The 25,453-nt window shown below is 38.8% G+C and overlaps 1 protein-coding gene across 1 annotated transcript in view; it reads right to left on the reverse strand.

Moving 5' to 3' along the window:
* The window catches only part of LOC309829104 (uncharacterized protein), a gene marked incomplete at its 5' end in the record, with an annotated part of 53,137 nt that extends 28,039 nt beyond the window's left edge, over positions 1–25,098 (reverse strand). Inside the window, 12 exon segments of the mRNA XM_082664800.1 lie at positions 5,294–5,451; positions 7,884–8,015; positions 9,220–9,310; positions 10,095–10,242; positions 10,328–10,460; positions 10,961–11,122; positions 11,245–11,363; positions 12,719–12,805; positions 20,731–20,818; positions 20,904–21,137; positions 22,977–23,188; positions 25,071–25,098. Coding sequence (XP_082520926.1) covers positions 5,294–5,451; positions 7,884–8,015; positions 9,220–9,310; positions 10,095–10,242; positions 10,328–10,460; positions 10,961–11,122; positions 11,245–11,363; positions 12,719–12,805; positions 20,731–20,818; positions 20,904–21,137; positions 22,977–23,188; positions 25,071–25,098 — 1,592 coding nt within the window.
* Between the last annotated feature and the right edge of the window lie 355 nt (positions 25,099–25,453).

Here is a 25,453-nt window from a genome sequence, read left to right on the forward strand (position 1 = left end):
GATTGTTGTAAGAATTAACTGGCACATAATAAGCACTCCAAAAATGCTGGCTATTATACTATTATTTTTATCATTTTTCTTCTTATTCATGCTGGTTCTTTTACCTGGAACGTACTTACCATTTTCCTTTATCTAGTAATTCTCACTAACTTTCAGAGTTCAGCTCAACTCAACGATCACTTTCTCAGTGAGGTCTTCCTTGGCCACCCTCTTCTCCCTCCAATCTTTTTAATTCTTCTTCATCACATTCCCTTAGTTCTCACCCTAACTGTAATATGTGATTGATTTAGAATCCACTGTTTAACCTTCTGCCTGGAGTGCTCTTCCCCCAAAGCCAATTCCCCTCCTTCCCTTCCCCTCTTTAGGACTTTACCCAAATGTCACCTTTTTAATGAGTCCTGCTTCCCTGTTTAAGTTTTCCTCCTTAGCATTTATCACTTGTATACAATATGCAGTTTATTTAATGTCTTCCTCCATTTCACATGGATAGGGACTGTGTGTCTGTCCCTGTCACTACTTTCACCCAAGTAGGTTACATGGCAGGCATGTGACGTGTATTTTTGGAGCTGGGGTATAAGCCCTCATTTAGGATGTTGACTTCTGTGGTGAGAACAACAATGGCATCACTTATCACTGTACCTCCAGCACCTCACCTCCAGTCACCCAGAAGTGGCTCAAAGCATAGATAAATGAACAACAAAACAGGAGAATCTCATCTGGAGGCCAGGATACATCATGAGCAACCAATCGTTTTATGAACTAACATGGAGAGGTTCAACCTTAAGACTAAAGACTAATCTTGAGAAGAAACTGTTGAATTACTGAAAGAGTTAAAGAACTCATAAAGACTGATAAAAATTGACTTTGAAGAAATATATGAATAATGATGATACCTGCATGAAAAGAAAGAGTTCCTCAATTTCATTGTACCTCACATGTAAATAATATTCTAGGCCACCAATCTGAACGTGTTTGACACATTTTGGTTCTTCCCTATACCTGCATGTGAGGCCAAAGACCCCTTTACATACAACTTCTGGATGGCAGCATCAACATACACCATACCCTGAAATAGCTAAACAGCTCATCCTCAGGATTGGTTCCAAGAACCTCAACAAAATTTATAGCTTCAGTTGCCAAAATGGCTGGAATTCTCAAGCTCCTGGGTGATAACAGAGTTGTAAGTATGGCTACTGTCCACTAATCTCAGTAATGTTCAGCCTCTCTGCTTTACTGAGACTATGTCTAGGGTACCCAATTTCTCTTCTGGTTCCCTAGGGGCCAGGGTTAGAGGTGGAGATGCATATGTAGGGCTGGACCATTGGGGATAATTCACCCTTAAAACTAGGGAGTGCTTTCTGGAACCAAACAATCACATATAAACAGGGAGTGGGCACTCCCCTGGTTTAAGAAAAACAACAGGACATGACCACTCTGAAAGTGGTCTCAACACAAACTAAGGGAAGCCGTTACATTCACCTGCTGGAGATGTCCACGCCTCTGCTCCCTTGGCACAACTGAGTCATTTAAATGAATTGTTCATCATATAAACTGATATCACTTGGCAAAGAGCTCAGGTCTTAAGAATCGTAGTGGCGGTCAGAGCAGCAAGGGGGGTTCCCAAGGAGAAACCATCCCCACTTTAGCTGGGCAAACAGCTGGCTTAGGTAGAACTAGTTCTATTCCACAATAATAAAAAGGAAAAAAATTAGATTTTATATAAATCTATTTCCAATATTTCTTACTCCTTCTTACTTGCATCACAACTTTGTTTGGGGGAACTATCTCTTGCCCGTTGTGTGTAACCATATTGTGATAGTGAATCATGGTGCTCTGATCTCCTTCTGGAAGCTGAAAGGGTCAGTTGAGACTCTGCTCATCAGCTTTCCAGGCTCTGTTAAAGCCAAGGAGTGAGCACTTTACCTAAATTCCACCCATTAAATTCTCTCCTGAGACCTTAACTATTGAGGAGAGGGACAGGAGAATGGAGAACATAGGGTAAACCATATATTTTAGCAATGGAGTGAGCTGCTATAGCTCAGACCTTTTGAGGCTGCCTGCTTCTTGAGGTTTCGCTTCAGGTTTCTTGGAGCAGCCCCTCCTTCAATTTCTTTGAGTAAATCCACTATGGCTTAAACAGTCCAGCCTCATTGATGAAAACATTTCTTAAAAATTCTCAATATGAGAAAAAGGAAATCACCATCATGGGGTATAGATGATGGGCACATTTTTCTTGAGATTTTCTCAAGGAAGTAAGAGGAAATTCCTAAAACTTTTTTAAAGAACTCAGAACAAATATGTACTGTCTGAGGCGAGTTATAAAAATTAAAATATGATACTCGCTGAGAGGAAAAAGAAACTGATAGTATTGAAGAAAGATTTTAATTAACAAATAATGCTATGGCAAATTTTTAAAGCAAACTGGAAATAGTAAATATCAGAATGATTACTGCTTAAAAATAGACAATTTGTACAGAGAAGTGGTTTTCAAACTCTTTTGATTGTGTACCACATAAAAGAATTTTGAAAACTTCAGGTACTCCCTTGAATATTTTAAACTTGACATCTAAAACTTTTCATCAAAAATAGAAATGACTTGCTTTGTAAATAAAAGAAAATATGAAACATAAAATGAGGAATGACTACAATTAGAATAAATATTTCATGACATGATTTGGTTTTAATAAAAAAGTTTTAACCATCTTATTGTATAATTTATAGCAAATCTAGAAGAAATCACATAACTTTTTTGTCTGAAGATTTTATCGAATATATCTTGAAACTTTGTACTTTAGGAAAAGATTCCAACTTCATTTGAAAAAACCAGTTACCTAACCTGCCTTGTTTCAGTTGTTCTGAACTCAGAACATTCCAACTCTGGCCAATCTCTAATAAGAGCACACACAGCAGACAAGGAAAGGCAGGAAAACCAAAAGCCAGATGAATATTAATCATTAATAGGTAATCCCCAAACCAATATTTGGAAACCATTTGTTTACATTCTAGGTACTGTTCCACAATAAAGTGTGGATGCCTTTTTCTTTTTCAATGGAAAGAGGGATAGTGCGAACATAGGCATATTTTCAGGCAATTTTAGGAAATAAGTTGGAACTTATGGAAGTTGGGGAAGACCTTGGGAAATGTGTTCATGTGCTTTCAGCACTGAGAAGTCCATGAAGAAAGCAAAGTAAAAGAAAAAAAGATACAAGGAAAGAAACTCTTAAGACCACTAGCTGAAAAGCAAATTATTCATAATGTTCAAGGCAACATTGGTTGAAAGTAATTTACACTTTACAACATTTTGGGGAAAGTATGGAATTCCAGGTTAAAGAGTGAATCCTGTACCACTGAGCCTAAATATATCTCTCCTACAAAAGTTAGCTGGCTAACCAGACTTCCTTATTATGTTAGACACCAGAAAAGACTTGCAGGAAGTCAATACTGGCTAAGTTAATATTTTAATGTATTAAGGCCCCATAATGATAATATGGCATATGAAAAAAGAAATTCTCCACTATTATGGGATTCATCCAAGTACCAAGTTCCAAAATAATCTCCACTGAAATATTTTGAGAAGTGGGAGGGGGGGTTCATGAAAAGAAGTGTCAGTGGCTAGGGCTAGGCTAAGGTAAGCGAGAGGTGTCCATGGTGCAAAATTAAGGAGATACTCACTCTCATGTGCCAATCTTGTGCTTGCACGAAATGAGCCTGAGGAAGAGTGCCTCCCTGGGCACCTGGCTTGCCTCACCCTACTGACCCTTGAATTATATCCAAGTAACAGTGACAATTACGATGCTCGATAGAATGCAGTTCTTGTATGCAAAGTACTTAATGCAACACTAATACATTAACTGCAACAAGTTAGAGCAAAATTTCAGAGAACAACTATGAAAACAAGGGACTGTACTTAGGTGAGATATTCGGGTGTCTCAGTGAACCAGTTTCCTCATTGTATGTAAGGTAGGAGTCAACAATTGCTCTTTTACTCCACAGGTTATTAACTTAAGAAATAATGCGTTTAGAAAACAATAAATTTGGGGTCACAAAACAGTAAAATGTAATCTTCCCACACAAGAGGACTTGGAGCAGAACTCTTCCTCTACGCTTTAAATTCTTTCATAATTAAATAAAAATAAATGAACTCAATATTCAAAACAAAATTTACAGGAAGTAAAACAAAGGGAAATAGGAAGTAAGAATGACAAAAGATAAAGCTAATATATTAGAAAATAAAAGACAAGATCTCTTAGAAATAAATAAATCATAAGTGGTCTAATGAAAAAGCAGAAAAAAAGCACATGAATCATGTTAGAGGTACAAAAGAAGCTCAAACCTCAGCTACAGAAAAAATGAATATATAAAAAGATAATTGATAAAACATAATTGATAATTATATTTTGCAAATATAATTTAAATTGTGTATAAAATGGATGGTCTTCCAAGATACCTTAAGTTGTCAGAACTGATGGAAGAAAATATAGAACCCCTTAACAGGCCCATACCAATGAGTAAATTAAGAACCTTATCAAAGAACTTTCCTCAAAGTAGCTTTAAGCCTGCATAATTTTACAAACCAATGCTTTCAATCCTTCAGATAATAATAACAATGATAAAATTTCTGTTCTAGTTAATTTTTTCAGAGTACTGGGGAATAAGGAAAGTTTCCCTTTCTTTTTTTGAAATCAGCATAAGCCCCATATCTAGATATCTAGACACGCACACATACAGAGCCAGTGTCATATACCAATACAGCAGCCAAAGTCCTAAATAAACTATCAGTGAATCAAATCCTCTGGCTTATCGAAAGGATACTCAAGGAAGAGTCTGCTCAACATTAAGAACTATATTAATATAACTCATAATATTTAACATTCAAAAGAGAAAAAGCAGATCATCTCATTGTTCAATAGATGTCAATAAGCTATTCAAGAAAAGCGAACTAACTCACATTAATGTTAGAAATAAATGTTAGAAAAGAATTGTTAAATCAGAAACAACTCTTTAGGATGGGGGAGATGGGTTAGAGATGCTTCCTATCAACTCAGAATGCATCTATTCTGAAGCCATTAGGAAATGTGAATGGTAACTTTTTCAAACCATCAAATGGAGAAAGGTAACTGAAGCGTCTCTGACACACATGTTATTTGTCAGGAATCGATCATAGCAGGTGCTCAGAAAGCCTAGAAGTGCTGAGTCATCATTCTTACCTTTACCACCGATGACAACCAATGCTTCCAGGGACTGGGTTTCTTAGGAAGCCCAAGCTCATTCATTTTGCTGTTTGGGAACTTACACTTTAATCCAAAACCTGGCAACACAGACTGTCCTGCTGCCTTCCTTCCTGCTCTGATGCTGGAGGGTCGGGCAAAGGAGGAGGCGAGAGACGATCAGGGAGCACGTGAAAGTAGAGACCACGCCTCCTTCCCAACTGCTCCATTTGTCAGACCTAAGCTGAAAAGAGAGGAGAAACTTTGAAGTGGATGAAACACTGAATTTAAGGAAATGTTTTACTGTTTATATACATAAAAACGTACGAATCATAAATATACACTTTTCACAAAGTAAAAACACCCATGTGACTAGCACCCAAGTAATAGGTCATTACCAGCACCTCAGGAGCCTTGAAGTGCCCCTTCCACTCCTATTCAAGGGGAATTCCTAACTTGATTTTTAATAGGATAGATTAGTTTTGTCTGTTTTTGTTTTTTTTTTAACTATTTAAACTTCTTAAATAAGTTTTTTTGTCTTCTTTCATTTAAAATTGTGTTTATGAGATCCATCCATGGTGTTGTGTATTGTGGTCTATTTATTCTCATTGCTGTATGAATACACCATAATTTCTTTTTATTCATTGTTCTCTTGACAATTTGTTTGCTGTTGGGTTACTATAAGTAGTGCTCCTATGAACATTGTTGTACATCTTTTTCCAAATATCTATGTACATTTCTAAGTGAAATGTCCAAGTCATTGGAATGTCTAAATTTAGCTTTAGGAGATATTGCTAAGAAGATATCCCCGAGTTCTGATTTATACTTACAGTCATAGGGTGTGAGAATTCCAGTTGCTCCACACCTTGCCAACGTTTGCTGTTTTCCATCTTCTTTTATTTTGTCCTTTCTGTTAAGCATGTAGTGGTATCTCACTGTGTTTTTTTTTTTGTGTGTGGTATACGGGCCTCTCACTGTTGTGGCCTCTCCCGTTGCGGAACACAGGCTCCGGACGCGCAGGCTCAGCGGCCATGGCTCACGGGCCCAGCCGCTCCGCGTTATGCGGGATCTTCCCGGACGGGGGCATGAACTCGTGTCCCCTACATCGGCAGGCGGACTCTCAACCACTGCGCCACCAGGGAAGCCCTCACTGTGGTTTTGATGTTCATTTATCTAATGTCTAAGGAAGTTGAGCACCGATTTATATGTTTATAGGCCACTTAGAATTTCTCTATTATGAAGTCTTTGTTCAAAATATTTGCCTATTGTGTTGACTGTTGGGGTTTTTTTTTTGCCTGTATTTAATTTGCCTATATTTAATTTAATTCATTTTACTACTCCTCTCGTTTTTTCTTCATTTTGTTTACTACAAACTCTCCTTCCTCTCTAAATTGTGAATACCCAGAAAACAGAGCCAGAGTGTTCTTATCTCAGTATCACCCTCATAGCCTGTCAATCTGTTTTCCTTAAAGCACCTGCTCAAAAATACCTGTTGATTTGCATTAGGAGATTCTCTTTATCCGCTAAATTAGTTCAAGGCTTTAGTCTCTGTGGTTCTACTTGGCTTCTAAACATGCTAAGAATTTCTCCTCTGGAATAGTTGCAGCAAAACTGACATCAGCTCTCTGTGTAGAGACAACCTAGAGGATGTGTTTTAAGGGTTAGGAGACAGAATTAATTCCTGTTGGGGTTGATGATGACTATCTGAGAATCTTGGGCAAATAAGGAAAATCTGAAGAAGGTCAAATGATCTTTTTCAATCCTAAAAAGGAATTTCTCTGGTGTGTGATATTGTTCCATGATTTCTTCCATCTTGTTATACCTTCAGTATTCTTCTCCATTTAAGTCTTCATTTCATTTGAAAATGCCTCTGTCATCTTCCTCTAATTTTCATTCTACGGACCAAACTATCTCAATGTCTCTTCTAGAACCGCCCATATTGCTTCCCTTCACATCCATTCTTTTTACATTGTAAGCTTTGCAATTCTATCTTCTCTCTCCCATGATTTTCAATTAGCCTAATTTAATCTTCTCCTTGTCATTTCCTGGTTGTTAATCTCCTGGAAATCAGCTAGTATAAATAAATATCTATCTTGCCTGATGGAAATAATCCTAATGTAAATAATTTTTAAATGGCCCATTTAATTTTAGCATGTGAATTTTAATAGAATGTAACCACATAAATAAACATCCATGTTTCTCAATGTATAAAAATGTTAATGCTGTGGATTACAGCCTTAAAATAGAACATACAACTCTGGTTCTAGTAGATCTTCTCTGTGTCTATAATCGCCCTCGTGAAGGTACTTATCAGTGATTACTTTCACACAGCTTTTTATCTAGTTTCTTACAAAAAGGAAAATTCAAAGGCAACAGGAATTGATGTTTCAAGTTTGTCTAGCAGTTTGTCAACCCTGGCTGCATGTTAGAAATCCTGGGGAGTGTCTAAAAATTAGTGATATCTGGGCTTTATCCCAGACCAATTCATTCAGAATCTCTTGAGTAGAGCCCATTCATCTGTATGTTTTAGAAACTCCCCAGGGAAATCTAACATGTAACTGAAATTGAGAACTGCTGAGCCTATGGCCAAGAATATGAAAAAAGAATGATGATAAGTAAAAAATGTTGAAAAAGTTAATGGTCAGTACTACATTTAAGTCTGCAACTATATCCTCAGAGACGGCTAAGAGTCCTCTCTTTGGCCCAGTGCTGGATTTCTGCTTGTCCAAATGTGAGGTAAAAAACCAGGCCAAACATGTTGACAGCAGCAGCAAGGAAAAAGACATTCCTCCATCCAGACACAGAATCCTGGAGGAAAAAAAAAAAATACACAGAATTCAGCCTCACAGTTCCTTCTCCACTAGTTCTAGAAATCCTCCATTTTGTATATTGCAACACTGATCACAAAGAATCTAGGGAACAATATGCAATAACCACTGAGCACCTTGAATTCTCAAAGAAGGTTTTATGAAACTGATGGAAACAAGAGGATGCTAAAATGAACACTGGGTTCTGGCTTGGATGAGCTTTTCTTTAAACCCAAGTAAATTAACCTACACTAATGTTTTTCTAGAAATTTGGATCTCAACATTCTTGAAAATATCATTATTACTCATTTTAAATTATGCTTAAAACAACAGCTTTAAGATTTTCACTCTTGTGCTCTCTCTGATTTGTTTTGTTTTTGACTCTTGACATCCATCACACCAACCCCCTGGATGGACATCTCAATATGATGTGAGTTACATTTGGTCTGACTGTATGATTTCCCTCATCCAGCCCTTGTAAGTCACAGTTCATTTCTGGCATTATAGTCAAAGTAGATTCCTAGCAATTTGGTCAAAATCAACCTGAAAATAGATCACCTAGAGATGTATTGAAAACAAAACAAATCTTTTTCTGTAAGTTGGCTCATGTCATCCTGCCATCCCAGCCTGGTTCTGCCTTTCCATCCTCCCTACCAGACCACACTTGGTACTGAGCAAGCCTCACGGGCTATGCTCCGTGCTTTGTGTCACAGTCTTTCTCTTTCCACCCAAAATTTAACCTCCCTTCAAGCTGGCTTTGGGACCCTTTGGGTTTCCATTTTGTGATTTTTTTTTTAGAAATTGGAATTAATCTGAACAGACTGTTCATAACCTTCCCCTTCTGATCCTGTGTCTTCATCTCTTATCCTTGACATGTATCATTCACTCTGGTCATAACTAAGAGCTGTTTCATACTTTTGTTCCTCTAGGAAGTCATATGTGCTATTTTCTCTGCCTGAACTGCTCATTTTCATTAATCTAATACCTATTCATTTTTAGAAATTCAGCTTTTACTTCTCTTTCCCTGGGAAATGTGAACTACCAGACTCTGATTAGAGTCCCCTAAGAATAGAGTAATTGTGCTGGCATCCGGGCTTATTTTCCCCATCAGACCATACAATCCTCGCGAACAGAGGCCCTGTTGTGAATCCCCAGTGCCTAAAACAATACCTGCCACTTGCAGATGTTCAATAAACTGGCCCAACCTGACTGATAAGGAATCCGGTGGCAGTGGAAGAGATGATTCCTGCGATGAGCCCAAATCCCCTTGAGATTCCCATGAGGAAACTTGCATACCTGCGGGGAGATGATTTTATATAGAAAGCTGCCTATCACTCTTCAGCAACTCAATTTTAATGCAGTTCAGCTTTAATAGCAAAGTCATTTAGCCTAACGCAGGTTTTTTCTGTTCACTTCAAAATAGTTAGGGCAATGTCTGTTTGCCAAACCTGAAATCACCTATCCACCGACTCAACAACTAGGAAACAATTCTGTCTCTCAGGAGCTCAGGTTCCCACCCCAGCATCTCAGCATGGCAGGCAGTTTGCGCAGTGGATGAGACAACATACACTGGACAAACATACACTGGACAGACGGCCTGGGTCCAAATCCTGGCTCTGCCTTTGTGTGACCTCAGGCATGTCACTTAAACTTCTTGTGCCTCAATCATCTCCCAGTAAGAATAACAATAGGACATGTAGTTATGCAGACCAGATGTGTTGATACATGAGAAGTCCTTTGAATAGGATCTGGCTCAGGACAGGTGTATACATATGTGGTAGCTAATATCATCAACACTCTGGAAGCTTTTCCAAAACACGTGTGTGGGTCCTTTCCCAGAACACACAGTCTAATCTCTAGTGGAGAAGCTAAGGAAGTTTCATTTACTTGTTACTGGCCAAGATTGGCACTGTTTTTCTAAAAACACCTTAGGTCATGGCCACATACTGACATTTCTAGTTATTTTTTATTACTCTGCCATCATTTTGTGCATGTCAACAACAGGAAGCAGTTGCAAGAAGACTGAGGCCTAAGCCTCCGGAAGGGCCTGGGGGAGGGGAACAAACAGGTCAAATCTTACCGGGGAGCGACATCTAAGGTGTTGATGATGAATCCTGAATCACACAGGTTGCTGGTCCCAGGAATAAGTATCAGCAAAATAATAGTTGTTGTGTAACTGGAAGCCACAAAAGGCAGGGCGACAGCACACAGTGATGGAAGGAGGAGCCCTGGGCAATGGGGACACACCATCAGGAAACTTCTCTGACCATGTGTGGATAAAGGGATTGGTTAACCGAGTCCCCGCATCCTTACCTAGGGATGAAAAGAGTTTTCGGACGGTGATTAATCTGAGAAGATTCCTGGACAGCAGGAAATCTGCCAACTGACCTCCTAGAATCGTACAACTTGAGGCAGCAATAAAAGGCAGGGAGGACAGAACACCACTCTGAAGGGAGGAAATGTATACAGTAAGTAGTTACAGAGGCGCATATGGTACCAGAACTTATCAGTTACACAGAGCAACCATTAGCCCACCCTCCTGACACTTGGAGTTGCTTTAAGGAAATTAGCATCCTTTTCCACATGAGGAGAACACTTTCTCAGGTAAGAGAGCCAGAACTTGCATTACACTGGTCTCCAGAGAAAAGCATTACTCATTTCTAAGGGAAATTGAAGCATCAGCTAGTATGGCAGCATTGCATAGTGGTTAAGAACACAGATACTGCAGCAGCTGTACCACTCAGTAATTGTGTAATCCAGGGCAAGTCATCTCCCCTCTGTGTCCCCATTTCTACACCTGTGCAATGGAAATCATTACAATGTCTCTCAATCATTGTGAGGGTTAAATGAGTGGTTATGTGTAAAGTCAGAATGTAGTAGGCAGCACAGAACTGTTTCTTCTTATTGCCATTATCATGTTCATAGAAGTACAGGAAGCATACTCACATCTCTGATGTTGACATGGAGCACAGAACTGATGTACGTTGGTAGATAAGTTATGATTATGGTGCATAACCAGAAATGGCTGAAAAAACCCGTGAAAATGGCCCAAAGTGGCAGGCATCTGACCATAGCCTTTATGGGGACAGATCGTCTAGGAGAACTGGACTGAAAGGAAATATCTAATCAGTATGGGTATTAGAACAGGACAGAGGATGCCTCTCCTGAGAACCCCACACCCTACCCTGGAGATCTCTGCATGGCCCACAGGTAGAAGGGCTGCACTGTACCTGTTGAGCCAGTGAAGACATGATGTGGTCCTTTTCCCTGACGCTTATGCATGGGTGATGCATGGGGTCATCATAAATCACCATGAACCACAGGAGACAGCAGACACAGCCAATGCTACCTGGGAAGCTGGGATCCAATTAGTTTTCAGGTAGATTTGTGTGCTAGGGGAAGGGAGTTTCCTCTGAAGTAGCACACATCACCCCAAGACACACATATCAATTCATGGTTGTTCCACCATCATGACCTAAAGTTTCCCACTTCTTCATCTCAACTCATCTACAAATCTCCTTTTGACTAAATGTAGAGTGCCATTTGTCAATGTCAGAGCCCTCTCAACAGAGCAGAAGCATGAACGTACCACTGTATAGCTGATTAGTTACTCTTCAGACTCCAGTGGATATATCGTGGTGTGTCATTAGCAACAACTTCTTAATACACACATTACTGTCTTATTTTAGAAGATCTGAATAGTCAGGATTGAAGAGAAAAGTATTCATCCATATACAAAACAACCTGCCATAAAATGAGTGTGGCAAGGAAAATTTTCCAACACATTTGCAAAAGACAGTGTTATTTGTATTCAAACAATACATCCATTATGGATTTCCAGAAAAATATTTCTTGACAGTACCTGATCAACATGTGTGGACAAAAATGACCTGGGATTAGCATCATTAATGAGAAAGCCATCCTAGCTGGAACCATATTGAGAATAGAAACTTGTCTCATTGCTGAGATTTGTCACCTGAAGAGGTTCTATGTTAAAAGACTCTGTGGACTAATGTTCTTTAAATTTCCTCTAATTACTGGATTTATCCATTCTTTTATTTATAAAGCTATAAGTCAGGCACTATGATAGTACCAAAGTGATAAAAAAAATATGGAATGAATTTCTTGCCTCAGTCATTTCATAATCTAGTGGAGAGGGAGAAGGGGAAATAAATAATTACATGCCAACACAGCCTAGAAAAGAAATTATCAGTAAGCATCATAGAGGACAGAAAGACTTAATCTGATGGGATAAGTCTTGGTAGTCCCCATAGGGAGGTGTACATTTAATTTGAGCTTTGCATGATTCACCTGGTAGAAAATAGGTTAAGGGCATCTTGGCAGAAATAATAATTATAATAAAATATGAAGACATATTGAAAATGTGCTTCACCAGCTCTGACATATTAACCACATAGAGCAACTAGACCTGGTGTTTCAGACGTCGTGGCAGAGATTCTACAGAAGATGCCTGGGGTGGGTGTGTAAGGCTACACTCCTGATTTCTCAGAAGTCAGCACCATGCACATGGTCATCTCTTAGACTAGACTAAGAAATCTACCAATCCTCAACATTCTTCGTCATCTCCCATTTAACAATGGACATTTTCTCTCAAATGGGAAGAATGTGGGCGATAGGTAAGGTAAGCCTAAAAACAAATGCCTGGGAAGTGGAGGTGTTAGGAGTTAAGAGAAAGTGACTCACCAAAGATGTAGAAGATAAAAGGCCAGCCCAATGTCTGTGAGATTAGTCCCCCCACGCAGAGGATGATGAAGGACCCAAATGCTGCCCCTGAAGAGAAGAGGGATAAAAAACACTGAGGAAAATAGCAAAGGTTGAGACTGAGTGACTTCCCTGGATGTTGTCCCAACAAAGAGGTGGCAGACTTAGAATTACTGGGTGATGAGAGTCTTTCTTCTAGCTCACAGATCTCCCCCAATAAAGTCATGAGAAGTAATTAGAAATAATCAATAATAACAATATGCCACCTGACACTTCAACGGCTCCTTAACTCCAATGTGACCAAATACAAATCCCTTTGTTTGTCATAGAAACTCTCTGCAAACATAGCCCACCAGTATTTCCTTATAATTAGAGTTACATTCTGGCAGGGGCAATATGAGATTGGCAACAGAAAAGGAAACTCTTACAAAAACTAATAAGATAAAGTCCTTGACCTCAAGGGGATTTCAGCCCAGTTGCAGAGAAAAACGTGAACAAAATTCACTATTATAAGTGTAATAAATTGTAGACCTTGGAGTCTGAACATATTTTTCAGAGACCCATAATAAGAAATGTATCTTTCATGGCAACACAACATATACACAAATACACACACACACACACACACACTTCAAACAAGAGTTTCATGAATCAATACTTAGTCTTACTGTGTGCAATTCACTCCCAAAATTTCCATTCTATTCTATTCACTTTCATTTTAAAAATACTGGTTTTGACCTACTTAATTGATTTTATGACCCCTTCAATGAGTCCCAATATATGCAATTTGAAAAAAAAGAATGTGGAATATAAATATGATAATAAAACTACAATTTTCTTTGAAAGTATACATGAGAAAATTAAAACTGATGATAGGATTCACAAACTGTTTACATGAGCTAAGAGTAGGATGGATGAAATTTTGGTAAAAGAAGCTGGGAGCAAAAGACCTTCCAGGAAAATGAGCCAGTAGAAATAGAGCCAGAGAGAAGTTAAGTGCAGACTATACATGCTACAATCTGAGCATTGCTTACAGAGGGATGTTGAGCGCAAAGGCAGGTTGGGACCAAATGGTAGAGCATCTTTATATCCATGCAATAAGGAGGTCAGTCTTCTGTAATCATGAAGGCACACACTGAAGATTCCCAAGCAGGTTAGCAAAAATGCCCTGTCTGTGCTTTAGGGAGATAACCTGGCTTTGATGAGAAGTTTGAAGGAAACAAAGCTAGAGGAGAGAGAAGACCAACTGAGCATTTGTAGATAGAAGAGATGCTGACAACTGCAATGGAAGGAGCCACACAGGACTGTGGCTTTGGAGTAAAAATCTGCAGGGTGCAGCCACGCATTGGACTGGGGAGTGAGAGGCTTGATGACCCTCAGTTCTGTTCTTCAAGTACACATTCTCAGTGCTACCAGTTGGGGCAAATAGCAATGATGTAGTTATCAAGTCCTTACGATCACAAGCTCTGGTGGGGGAGGGTAGAATGGTGATTGAGAGTGTACACTCTGGGACCAAATTGCCGGGTCTCAAATATCAGTTCTACTGCCAGGTATTTATTTGTCTCTGGGAAATTTACTTAATCTCTGCATACTTTGATTCCCTCCTTTGTAAAATGAGAGTTAAGATTGGTTCAAGATGGCAGAGTAGAAGGACGTGCTCTCATTCCCTCTTACAAGAACACCAGAATCATGACTAACAGCTGAACAATCATTGACAGGAAGACACTGGAACTCACCAAAAAATATACCCCACATCCAAAGACAAAGGAGAAGCCACAATGAGACGGTAGGAGGGGCGCAATCACAATAAAATCAAATCCCATAACTGCTGGGTGGGTGACTCACAAACCGGAGAACACCTATACCACAGAAGTCCACCCGCTGGAGTGAAAGTTCTGAGCGCCATGTCAGGCTTCCCAATCTGGGGGTCTGGCAATGGAAGGAGGAATTCCTAGAGAATCAGACTTTGAAGCCTAGCAGGATTTGATTGCAGGACTTCGACAGGACTGGGGGAAACAGCGACTCCACTCTTGGACGGCACACACAAAGTAGTGTGCACATCGGGACCTAGGAGAAGGAGCAGTGACCCATAGGAGACTGAAGCAGACATACCTGCTAGTGTTGGAGGGTCTCCTGTAGAGGCGGGGGGTGACTGTGTGTCACCATGAGTACAAGGACACTGGCAGGAGAAGTTCTGGGAAGTACTCCTTGGCGTGAGCCCTACCAGAGTCTGCCATTAGCCTCACCAAAGAGGCCCAGTAGGCTCCAGTGTTGGGTCACCTCAGGCCAAACAGCCAACAGGGAGGGAACCCAGCCCCGCCAATCAGCAGACAAGTGGATTAAAGTTTTACTGAGCTCTGCCCACCAAAGCAACAGCCAGCTCTACCCACCACCAGTCCCTCCCATCAGGAAACTTGCACAAGCCTCTTAGATAGCTTCATCCACCAGAGGGCAGACAACAGAAGCAAGAAGAACTACAATCCTGTAGCCTGTGGAACAAAAACCTCATTCACAGAAAGATAGAGAAGATGAAAAGGCAGAGGGCTATGTACCAGATGAAGGAACAAGATAAAACTCCAGAAACACAACTAAATGAAGTGGAGATAGACAACCTTCCAGAAAAAGAATTTAGAATAATGATAGTGAAGATAATCCAGGATCTCGGAAAAAGAATGGAGGCAAAGATCGAGAAGATGCAAGAAATGTTTAACAAAGATCAAGAAGAATTAAAGAACAAACAAACAGAGATGAACAACACAATAACTGAAATGAAAAATACACTAGAAGGAATCAATAGCAGAATAACTGAGGCAGAAGAATGGATCAGTGACCTGGAAGACAGAATGGTTGAATTCACTGCTGCAGAACAGAATAAAGAAGAAAGAATGAAAAGAAATGAAGAAAGACTAAGAGACCGCTGGGACAACATTAAACGCAACAACATTCACATTATAGGGGTCCCAGAAGGAGAAGAGAGAGAGAAAGGACCCGAGAAAATATTTGAAGAGATTATGGTTGAAAACGTCCCTAACATGGGAAAGGAAATAGCCACCCAATTCCAGGAAGTGCAGAGAGTCCCATACAGAATAAACCCAAGGAGAAACATGCCGAGACACATAATAATCAAATTGGCAAAAATTAAAGACAAAGAAAAATTATTGAAAGCAGCAAGGGAAAAATGACAAAAACATACAAGGGAACTCCCATAAGGTTAACAGCTGATTTCTCAGCAGAAACTTTACAAGCCAGAAGAGAGTGGCATTATATACTTAAAGTGATGAAAAGGAAGAACCTACAACCAAGATTGCTCTACCCAGCAAGGATCTCATTCAGATTCGATGGAGAAATCAAAAGCTTTACAGACAAGCAAAAGCTAAGAGAATTTAGCACCACCAAACCAGCTCTACAACAAGTGCTAAAGGAACTTCTCTAAGTGGGAAACACAAGATAAGAAAAGGACCTACAAAAACAAACCCAAAACAATTAAGAAAATAGTCATAGGAAAATACATATCAATAATTACCTTAAACATGAATGGATTAAATGTTCCACCCAAAAGACACAGGCTCGCTGAATGGATACAAAAACAAGACCCATATATAAATGTCTACAAGAGACCCATTCAGACCTAGGGACACATTCAGACTGAAAGTGAGGGGATGGAAAAAGATATTCCATGCAAATGGAAATCACAAGAAAGCTGGAGTAGCAATACTCATATCAGATAAAATTGACTTTAAAATAAAGAATGTTACAAGAGATGAGCAAGGACACTACATAATGATCAAGGGATCAATCTAAGAAGAAAATATAACAATTATAAATATATATACACCCAACATAGGAGCACCTCAATACATAAGGCAACTGCTAACAGCTCTAAAAGAGGAAATTGACAGTAACACAATAATAGTGGGGGACTTTAACACCTCACTTACACCAATGGACAGATCATCCAGACAGAAAAATAATAAGGAAACACAAGCTTTAAATGACACAATAGACCAGATAGATTTAATTGATATTTATAGGACATTTCATCCAAAAACAGCAGATTACACTTTCTTCTCAAGTGTGCACAGAACCTTCTTCAGGACAGATCACATCTTGGGTCACAAATCAATCCTCAGTAAATTTAAGAAAATTGAAATCATATCAAGCATCTTTTCTGACCACAATGCTATGAGATTAGAAATCAATTACAGGGGAAAAAAACGTAAAAAGCACAACCACATGGAGGCTAAACAATACGTTACTAAATAACCAAGAGATCACTGAAGAAATCAAAGAGGAAATCAAAAAATACATAGAGACAAATAACAATGAAAACACGATGATCCAAAACCTATGGGATGCAGCAAAAGCAGTTCTAAGAGGGAAGTTTACAGCTATACAAGCCTACCTCAACAAATGAGAAAAATCTCAAATAAACAATCTAACCTTACACCTAAAGGAACTAGAAAAAGAAGAACAAACAAAACTCAAAGTTAGCAGAAGGAAAGAAATCATAAAGATCAGAGCAGAAATAAATGAAATAGAAAAGAAGAAAACAATAGTAAAGATCAATAAAACTAAAAGCTGGTTCTTTGAGAAGATAAACAAAAATGATAAACCTTTAGCCAGACTCAAGAAAAAGAGGGAGAGGACTCAAATCAATAAAATTAGAAATGAAAAAGGAGAAGTTACAACAGACACCACAGAACTACAAAGCATCCTAAGAGACTACTACAAGCAACTCTATGCCAACAAAATGGACAACCTGGAAAAAATGGACAAATTCTTAGAAAGGTATAACCTTCCAAGACTGAACCAGGAAGAAATAGAAAATATGAACAGATCAATCACAAGTAATGAAACTGAAACTGTCATTAAAAATCTTCTAACACACAAAAGTCCAGGACCAGATGGCTTCACAGGTGAATTCTATCAAACATTTGGAGAAGAGCTGACACGCATCCTTCTCAAACTCTTCCAAAAAATTTCGGAGGAAGGAACACTCCCAAACTCCTTCTATGAGGCCACCATCACCCTGATACCAAAACCAGACAAAGATGTCACAAAAAAAGAAAATTACAGACCAATATCACTGATGAATATAGATGCAAAAATCCTCAACAAAATACTACCAAACAGAATCCAACAACACATTAAAAGGATCATACACCATGATCAAGTGGGATTTATCCCAGGGATGCAAGGATTTTTCAGTATATGCAAATCAATCAATGTGATACCCCATATTAACAAACTGGAGAAGAAAAACCATATGATCTTCTCAATAGATGCAGAAAAAGCTTTTGACAAAATTCAACACCCATTTATGATAAAAACTCTACAGAAAATGGGCATAGAGGGAGTCTACCTCTACATAATAAAGGCCATGTATGACAAACCCACAGCAAACATCATTCTCAATGGTGAAAAACTGAAAGCATTTCCTCTAAGATCAGGAACAAGACAAGGTGTCCATTCTCGCCACTATTATTCAACATAGTTTTGGAAGTCCTAGCCACGGCAATCAGAGAAGAAAAAGAAATAAAAGGAATACAATTTGGAAAAGAAGAAGTAAAACTGACACTGTTTGCAGATGCCATGATACTATACATAGAGAATCCTAAAGATGCCACCAGAAAACTACTAGAGCTAATCAATGAATTTGGTAAAGTTGCAGGATACAAAATTAATGCACAGAAATCTCTTGCATTCCTATACACTAATGATGAAAAATCTGAAAGAGAAATTAAGGAAACACTCCCATTTACCATTGCAATGGAAAGAATAAAATACCTAGGAATAAACCTACCTAGGGAGACAAAAGACCTGTATGCAGAAAATTATAAGACACTGATGAAAGAAATTAAAGATGATACCAACAAATGGAGAGATATTCCATGTTCTTGGATTGGAAGAATCAATACTGTGAAAATGACTATACTACCCAAAGCAATCTACAGATTCAATGCAATCCCTATCAAATTACCAATGGCATTTTTTACAGAACTGGAACAAAAAAATCTTAAAATTTGTATGGAGACACAAAAGACCCCAAATAGTCAAAGCAGCCTTGAGGGAAAAAAATGGAACAGGAGGAATCAGATTCCCTGACTTCAGACTATACTACAAAGCTACAAAAATCAAGACAATATGGTACTGGCACAAAAACAGAAATACAGATCAATGGAACAGGATAGAAAGCCTAGAGATAAACCCATGCATCTATGGTCAACTAATCTATGACAAAGGAGGCAAGGATATACAATGGAGAAAAGATAGTCTCTTCAATAAGTGGTGCTGGGAAAACTGGACAGCTACATGTAAAAGAATGAAATTAGAACACTCCCTAACACCATACACAAAAATAAACTCAAAATGGGTTAGAGACCTAAATATAAGACCGGACACTATAAAACTCTTAGAGGAAAACATCGGAAGAACACTCTTTGACATAAATCACAGCAAGATCTTTTTTGATCCACCTCCTAGAGTAATGGAAATAAAAACAAAAATAAACAAGTGGGACCTAATGAAACTTAAAACCTTTGGCAACGCCAAGGAAACTACAAACAAGATGAAATGACAACCCTCAGAAAGGGAAAGAATATTTGCAAATGAATCAATGGACAAAGGCTTAATCTCCAAAATATATAAACAGTTCACTCAGCTCAATATTAAAAAAACAAACAACCCAATCAGAAAATGGGCAGAAGGCCTAAATAGACATTTCTTCAAAGAGGACATACAGATGGCCAAGAAGCACATGAAAAGCTGCTCAACATCACTAATTACTAGAGAAATGTAAATCAAAACTACAATGAGGTATCACATCACACCAGTTAGAATGGGCATCATCAGAAAATCTACAAACAACAAATACTGGAGAGGGTGTGGAGAAAAGGGAACCCTCTTGCACTGTTGGTGGGAATGTAAATTGATACAGCCAATATGGAGAACAGTATGGAGGTTCCTTAAAAAAACTAAACATAGAACTACCATACGACCCAGCAATCCTAGTACTGGGCATATACCCTGAGAAAACCATAATTCAAAAAGACACATGCACTCCAATGTTCAGTGCTGCGCCGTTTACAGTAGCCAGGTCATGGAAGCAACCTAAATGCCCATAGACAGAAGAATGGATAAAGAAGATGTGGTACATACATACAATGGAATATTACTCAGCCAATAAAGGAATGAAATTGAGTCATTTGTTAGAGACGTGGATGAATCTAGAGACTGTCATACAGAGTGAAGTAAGTCAGAAAGAGAAAAACAAATATTGTATATAAATGCATATATGTGGAACCTAGAAAAATGGCACAGATGAACTGGTTTGCAGGGCAGAAATAGAGACACAGATGTAGAGAACAAACATATGGACACCAAGGGGGGAAAGCAGCGGGGGGTGGGGGGTGGTGGTCTAATGAATTGGGAGATTGGGATTGACATGTATACACTGATGTGTATAAAATGGATGACTAACAAGAACTTGCTGTATAAAAAAATAAATAAAATAAAATTCAAAAGAAAAGAAAATGAGAGTTAAAAATTATCTTCAAAGGCATATTGTGAATATTAGCTCAGAAGAGTAAAGAACTCAGAATAATGTGGGCTCTTGAAACTCTACTTTCCAGACTGATTTATCTCCTTACCACTGATAGTCTTAATTCTCATTTGCATATCTTTGCTAAAATGGTGTTTATACAGTTTACTTGGTTTTTTTTTTTCTATTTTTGCAAATTCCTAAAGTTCTAAAGTTTTCCCTACAATGCTTTTCTGACTGCCCTCACAGTGCTCACAATGGTCTTTTCTGCTTCTGAGTCTTAGTGGCTTCACAGCACAGATGTATCTGTCTTATTTGTTATGTAACTGTCTTACATTGTTGAATATTTTTACAGCACTTTTCTCCCTGTCCCCCAAACCATCCTATGCATAGAAGGAAAGGTGTAATAGGGTGAAGCAGATTACAAAGTTGTGATCTATATGCATTTCCTTACCTGATCCCGCAATGCTGGTGAGCTTGCTTCGTTCAAGTGGGGGAGCCCATTTTGCCCAAATTGTAAACTGACCTGTCCATGCCATTCCCTGAAATGAAAATCATTAAGACTCTTGATCTCTAGTAGAATTCAGGAATCCATATCCCACACAGAATGAGAAAGTAACCGGCTACCTGGGCCATGCCCTGGACTGTCCGAATCACAATAACCAGAATCACTCCAAAGTCAGCAGCCAGTGGTGTAAAGAGGGTGAGAAGGGAGGAGATCAGCAAACCAGCACCAAGCATCTGCTTTGCTCCAAATATCCCTGCTAAATAGCCACTTGGGATCAGAGTCAGTATTATCCCATAGCTGATGGAGCTAAAGATGATACCCTGAGTCTCTGGGCTCCATTCATATACAGAGGCCTGGGGGGAAAAAAAGGAAAATTCTTTGCTAAGAATTTCTTTTATAAAAATTCTAATTTATAGCCAGAGCTTCTTGGGGTTTTGACCCTCCTATAAAATATCAATTTTGTCTTTCCTCCATTTTTTACCAAACAAATATTCCACCTTTTCCAAACAACCAATTATATCTCTAATTTGCTCCTCTCAGAGAGAGAAAAAAATAGAGAAATGAAGAAGAAAAGGAAAAAAATAGAGAAGTGAAGAAGAAAAGAGATAAAGAAATGATTACATAGGTAGTTGATAGGAAGATATAAATGAAATATAGTGAAAGAGCTTCTTTTAACTATCTTGGTTCTAGTAAATAATTCAGGTGACATGCTGACTCTCATTTTAAAAAATAAGGAAAACACATCTTTACTGAATGCTTATCAAAATTAGTCCCTAAAATCAAGTTTAGGAATCATGGTCTGCCCTGGCAGAGGTGACTTCCTAAAACACATATTACACATTAATAAGATCACATTTTCTTCTGATGTGACCCAATAAATAATTTTGGTAGACCACTAGATACATGGCATCATGGTATACATTGAAGTAAAGAGCCAAAAAATATAAAATATGAAATATTTTGTCCACTTAAAATAACTATAAATAATACACGATATATGACTCATGTCAGAATTCAAGTTTGAGGATGAACGGCAGTAAAATAGGGACTTTAAGAAGAGGGAAGAACAATTTGGGAAGGTCCCAGGAAGGAAGAAGTACTTGAACCATTCTTTGAAGAATGCCTATGATTTGTGTAAAGAGAAATAGGGAAACTCATTCTTATTGAAGAAAAACAGCAAAAATGGACTTGCAGTATTTGGAGTGATACCCAGTGAAACTAACCGGGACTCTCACTTGCTCAGAGCAAAGACTCTCCCTGGGTCATTGATAGCAGACATGAGTGTGCTGAGAAGTGGGCGCAGGTTCTGGAGAAGTACAGCATCTCAAGAGAGGAGTTTGCGACTTGAAGGTATTCTGGATTCTTGAGCACAGGTGTGTGAATGTGTAGAATGAATGATGGAAGAAAGACTGGAGACAGAGAGGCCATTGTAAATAAGCTGGCTCCGAGGTAACAAAATCATAAAATATGAGGATGACTTTAGAAATGTAAGATAAATGTTAGTTTAAAGAAAAAATTTAAATGGGTTATAACCATGAGTCTTATACAAATAAAAAATGAACATGTAATAAAGATTTTATTTAACTCATTGATTAATGGGGGAATTGGTAAGATGTTACAACTGGTCCAAAGGGGAAGTAATGCTGAAATAGATTTATATTTAAAATATATAAATAGATTTTAAATATATAAATAAATAGCAAAACTGGCTTATCTAACTGAGAGGCAAGTGGAGGAGAGTAGCAATTGATTTTTCTCAGAACAAAATTCATTTGCAGAGCTATGGGCAAGAATCATTTGCATTACTATTTATTATATAGAACTTACTGAGTTGTAAAATGGCTCAAAGACTATGAAAAGTACAGAGACCTGCTTAAAATCAGGCAGAAGGATGTGCTTAGATACATCCTAGTGCCTAGTTTTTCATTGAAGATACCCAGTAATCTATTCCTTTCTAGAAGTGTTCACAGTTTTTTCCTATAGTCCCTACCCCAACCTTGTAATCATAATAATCTCAGTGAGACTATTTTAATCACAGAGGTAAACAATATCTCAAAGAAAAATACTTCCAGTCCTTTTTAGTTTGCCACTGAAAATTCATGCTTCTATATGCCACAGAATCAAGATACAATTCTTCCTTTCAAACTGGGTTTTCCCTCTCAACAAAGAGCCTTGTTCTCCATTATACTTACTCCCGAATTAAACTCCTTGGTGGATCTGTTAGAGCGATTGAGGGTGAATGCAAGAGGTCTTTCTGTGGAGGCATTGAATAAACCAGGCTGCTGAGTGCTGTTCACCATGGCAATGATTGCAATGCTCAGACTCACACGCTGGGTTATCACGGTAAAGTTTGAGAAGTGCATGATGAGAGCCAGTCCATAGCGTAATGAACAGAATTCAGGAACTAGAGAATAACACAGACGTCTGCAGTGAGTATCCTGACTGAGATCACCTTCTTTCCATTTCTCCCACTGCTAAGTCTGAGAAAACTGCAGATGATTTCATGCAGTCCCACTATCTTTTTTCACCGAAATAATCGTAACTACAACCCTTCTTTGTCATATTCTTTAGTTGGCTTCAAGACAATAAATCGGGGATCTTACCATAAAGTAAAACAAATACGGCCTTTTTTCAGAGGTGTGGGAAGCAGATGAAAATATAAGAAAAATTAAATGAAGGCATTTATGTCACATTGTTCCAAAATAAAGTGCATGAGGAAGATGGGGAAGAGCCAGTCACAGAACCTGAGTCTCCTAGTTTCAAGTCTGTGGTCCCATCTGTTTTGCATATTCATCTACCATAAAGCTTGAAAGTTTACACTTAGAGAGCTGCCTTTGAATTAAGCTAACATCCAAAGGTTCTCTTTTATTTCTTTATTTTTATTTTTTTTAATTCATGCTCATGCCTAATTCGAAATTTTCTGCTATTTCTTTTTTTTTCTTTTGAAGATGTTGGGGGTAGGAGTTTTTTAATTAATTTATTTATTTTTGCTGTGTTGGGTCTTCGTTTCTGTGCGAGGGCTTTCTCTAGTGGCTGCAAGCGGGGGCCACTCTTCATCGCGGTGCGCGGGCCTCTCACTGTCACGGCCTCTCTTGTTGCGGAGCACAGGCTCCAGACGCGCAAGCTCGGTAGTTGTGGCTCACGGGCCTAGTTGCTCCGCGGCATGTGAGATCCTCCCAGACCAGGGCTCGAACCCGTGTCCCCTGCATTAGCAGGCAGATTCTCAACCACTGTGCCACCGGGGGAAGCCCCCCAAGGGCTCTCTTTTAAAATACCTGATATATAGTGTATAAATGAGCGCAACCACTAACTCCTTAGTGTAATGTTCACTTGGAAGTATTTTTGTTGTATGTCACTAGGCTCTGCCTTCACATATATTCAGCTTAAAAAAAAACTAATATGGGGAACCATTTTTACTGTTTGTAGGTGATACGGTACTGGAGGAACTGTCATTCTGTTACAAGAGCAACACATTCTTTTAGGTCCCTGTGAAGTGGAACAATGGGCCTATACTGAAAGGGTTCCCATGTGAATGATGGATTAAATTTTTTTGCACATTTCGAGAAATGGGACTAAAGAGAAACAAAGAGAGAACCTGTGAAGAAACAGATAAACATATAAAAATATATATATAATGGGAGAAATAATTTTTAATGGCCAAATAGGCTCAGGGATGAGATTTGGTTGCCTGCAAAAGAATTATTTCCCTATTACTGGAGGTTTCCAAAGCTCATGGGAAATAACCAGCTACATAGCAAAGATATTGTAGCAGGAACTCATATATGGGTTAGGGGTTTGTTTAAAATGACTTTTTCTGGACTCCTTCCATTCCTTATGTCCTGGGATTCAGTGATCATTTGATGTAATTTCTCATAGATACCTCATTGGGGCTCCCTAAGGAAAAAGTAGCAGGTAACAGAATGAGGGGCTGGATCTGGTCCAATGTTACACTGGGAGAATCTCCACAACAGGGAGGCTTGACAAAAAACAAAGGAGAAGGAATGGAGAACGAGGATGTGGAAATAAAACTTCCACTCTTCCATAAGGTAGCCTGCAAATACAAGATGTGACTTGGGACTTCCCTGGTGGTCCAGTGGTTAAGACTCCATGCTCCCGATGCAGGGGGGCCCAGGTTCGATCCCTGGTCAGGGAACTAGAGTCCGCATGCCACAACTAAAGGTCTTGAGTGCCGCAACTAAGACCCAGTGCAGCCAAATAAATAAATTTTAAAGAAAAAGAGAGAGAGAGAGAGAGAGAGAGAGAGAGAGAGAGAGATGTGGCTTTACCTTTCCTGGTGGAAGGCTTCTCATCCATTTGGCTCCTCTGGGAAATGGTACCACACTTTGTGGGGGAGATTCCCTCTGCCCTGAATCTCTTTTACCACGACGGGCTTTTATCTATGGGGAAGAAGAACAATCCAAAACAAGACACACAAATAATTTTCTCGTGTTAATGTTGCATTCTCTCATCATCAGTGAAAGTTTTGACCCAAAACAGGTATATGATTTACATTTTGCAGTACGCTTCCTTATTGCTATGCTTACGGAGGACTCTATTTTTATAAGAAATCTGACTAAGTCCCAGCTAAGTGACGTAGAGCTAGTCATTTAAATTCTCTAATTGGCCATTTCCTTGTCTGTTCAATAAAAATAAATCTCCTTTCTGAGTG

The sequence above is a fragment of the Grampus griseus genome, assembly GCF_964374135.1.
Source record: "Grampus griseus genome assembly, chromosome: 10".
Lineage (NCBI taxonomy): Eukaryota > Metazoa > Chordata > Mammalia > Artiodactyla > Delphinidae > Grampus > Grampus griseus.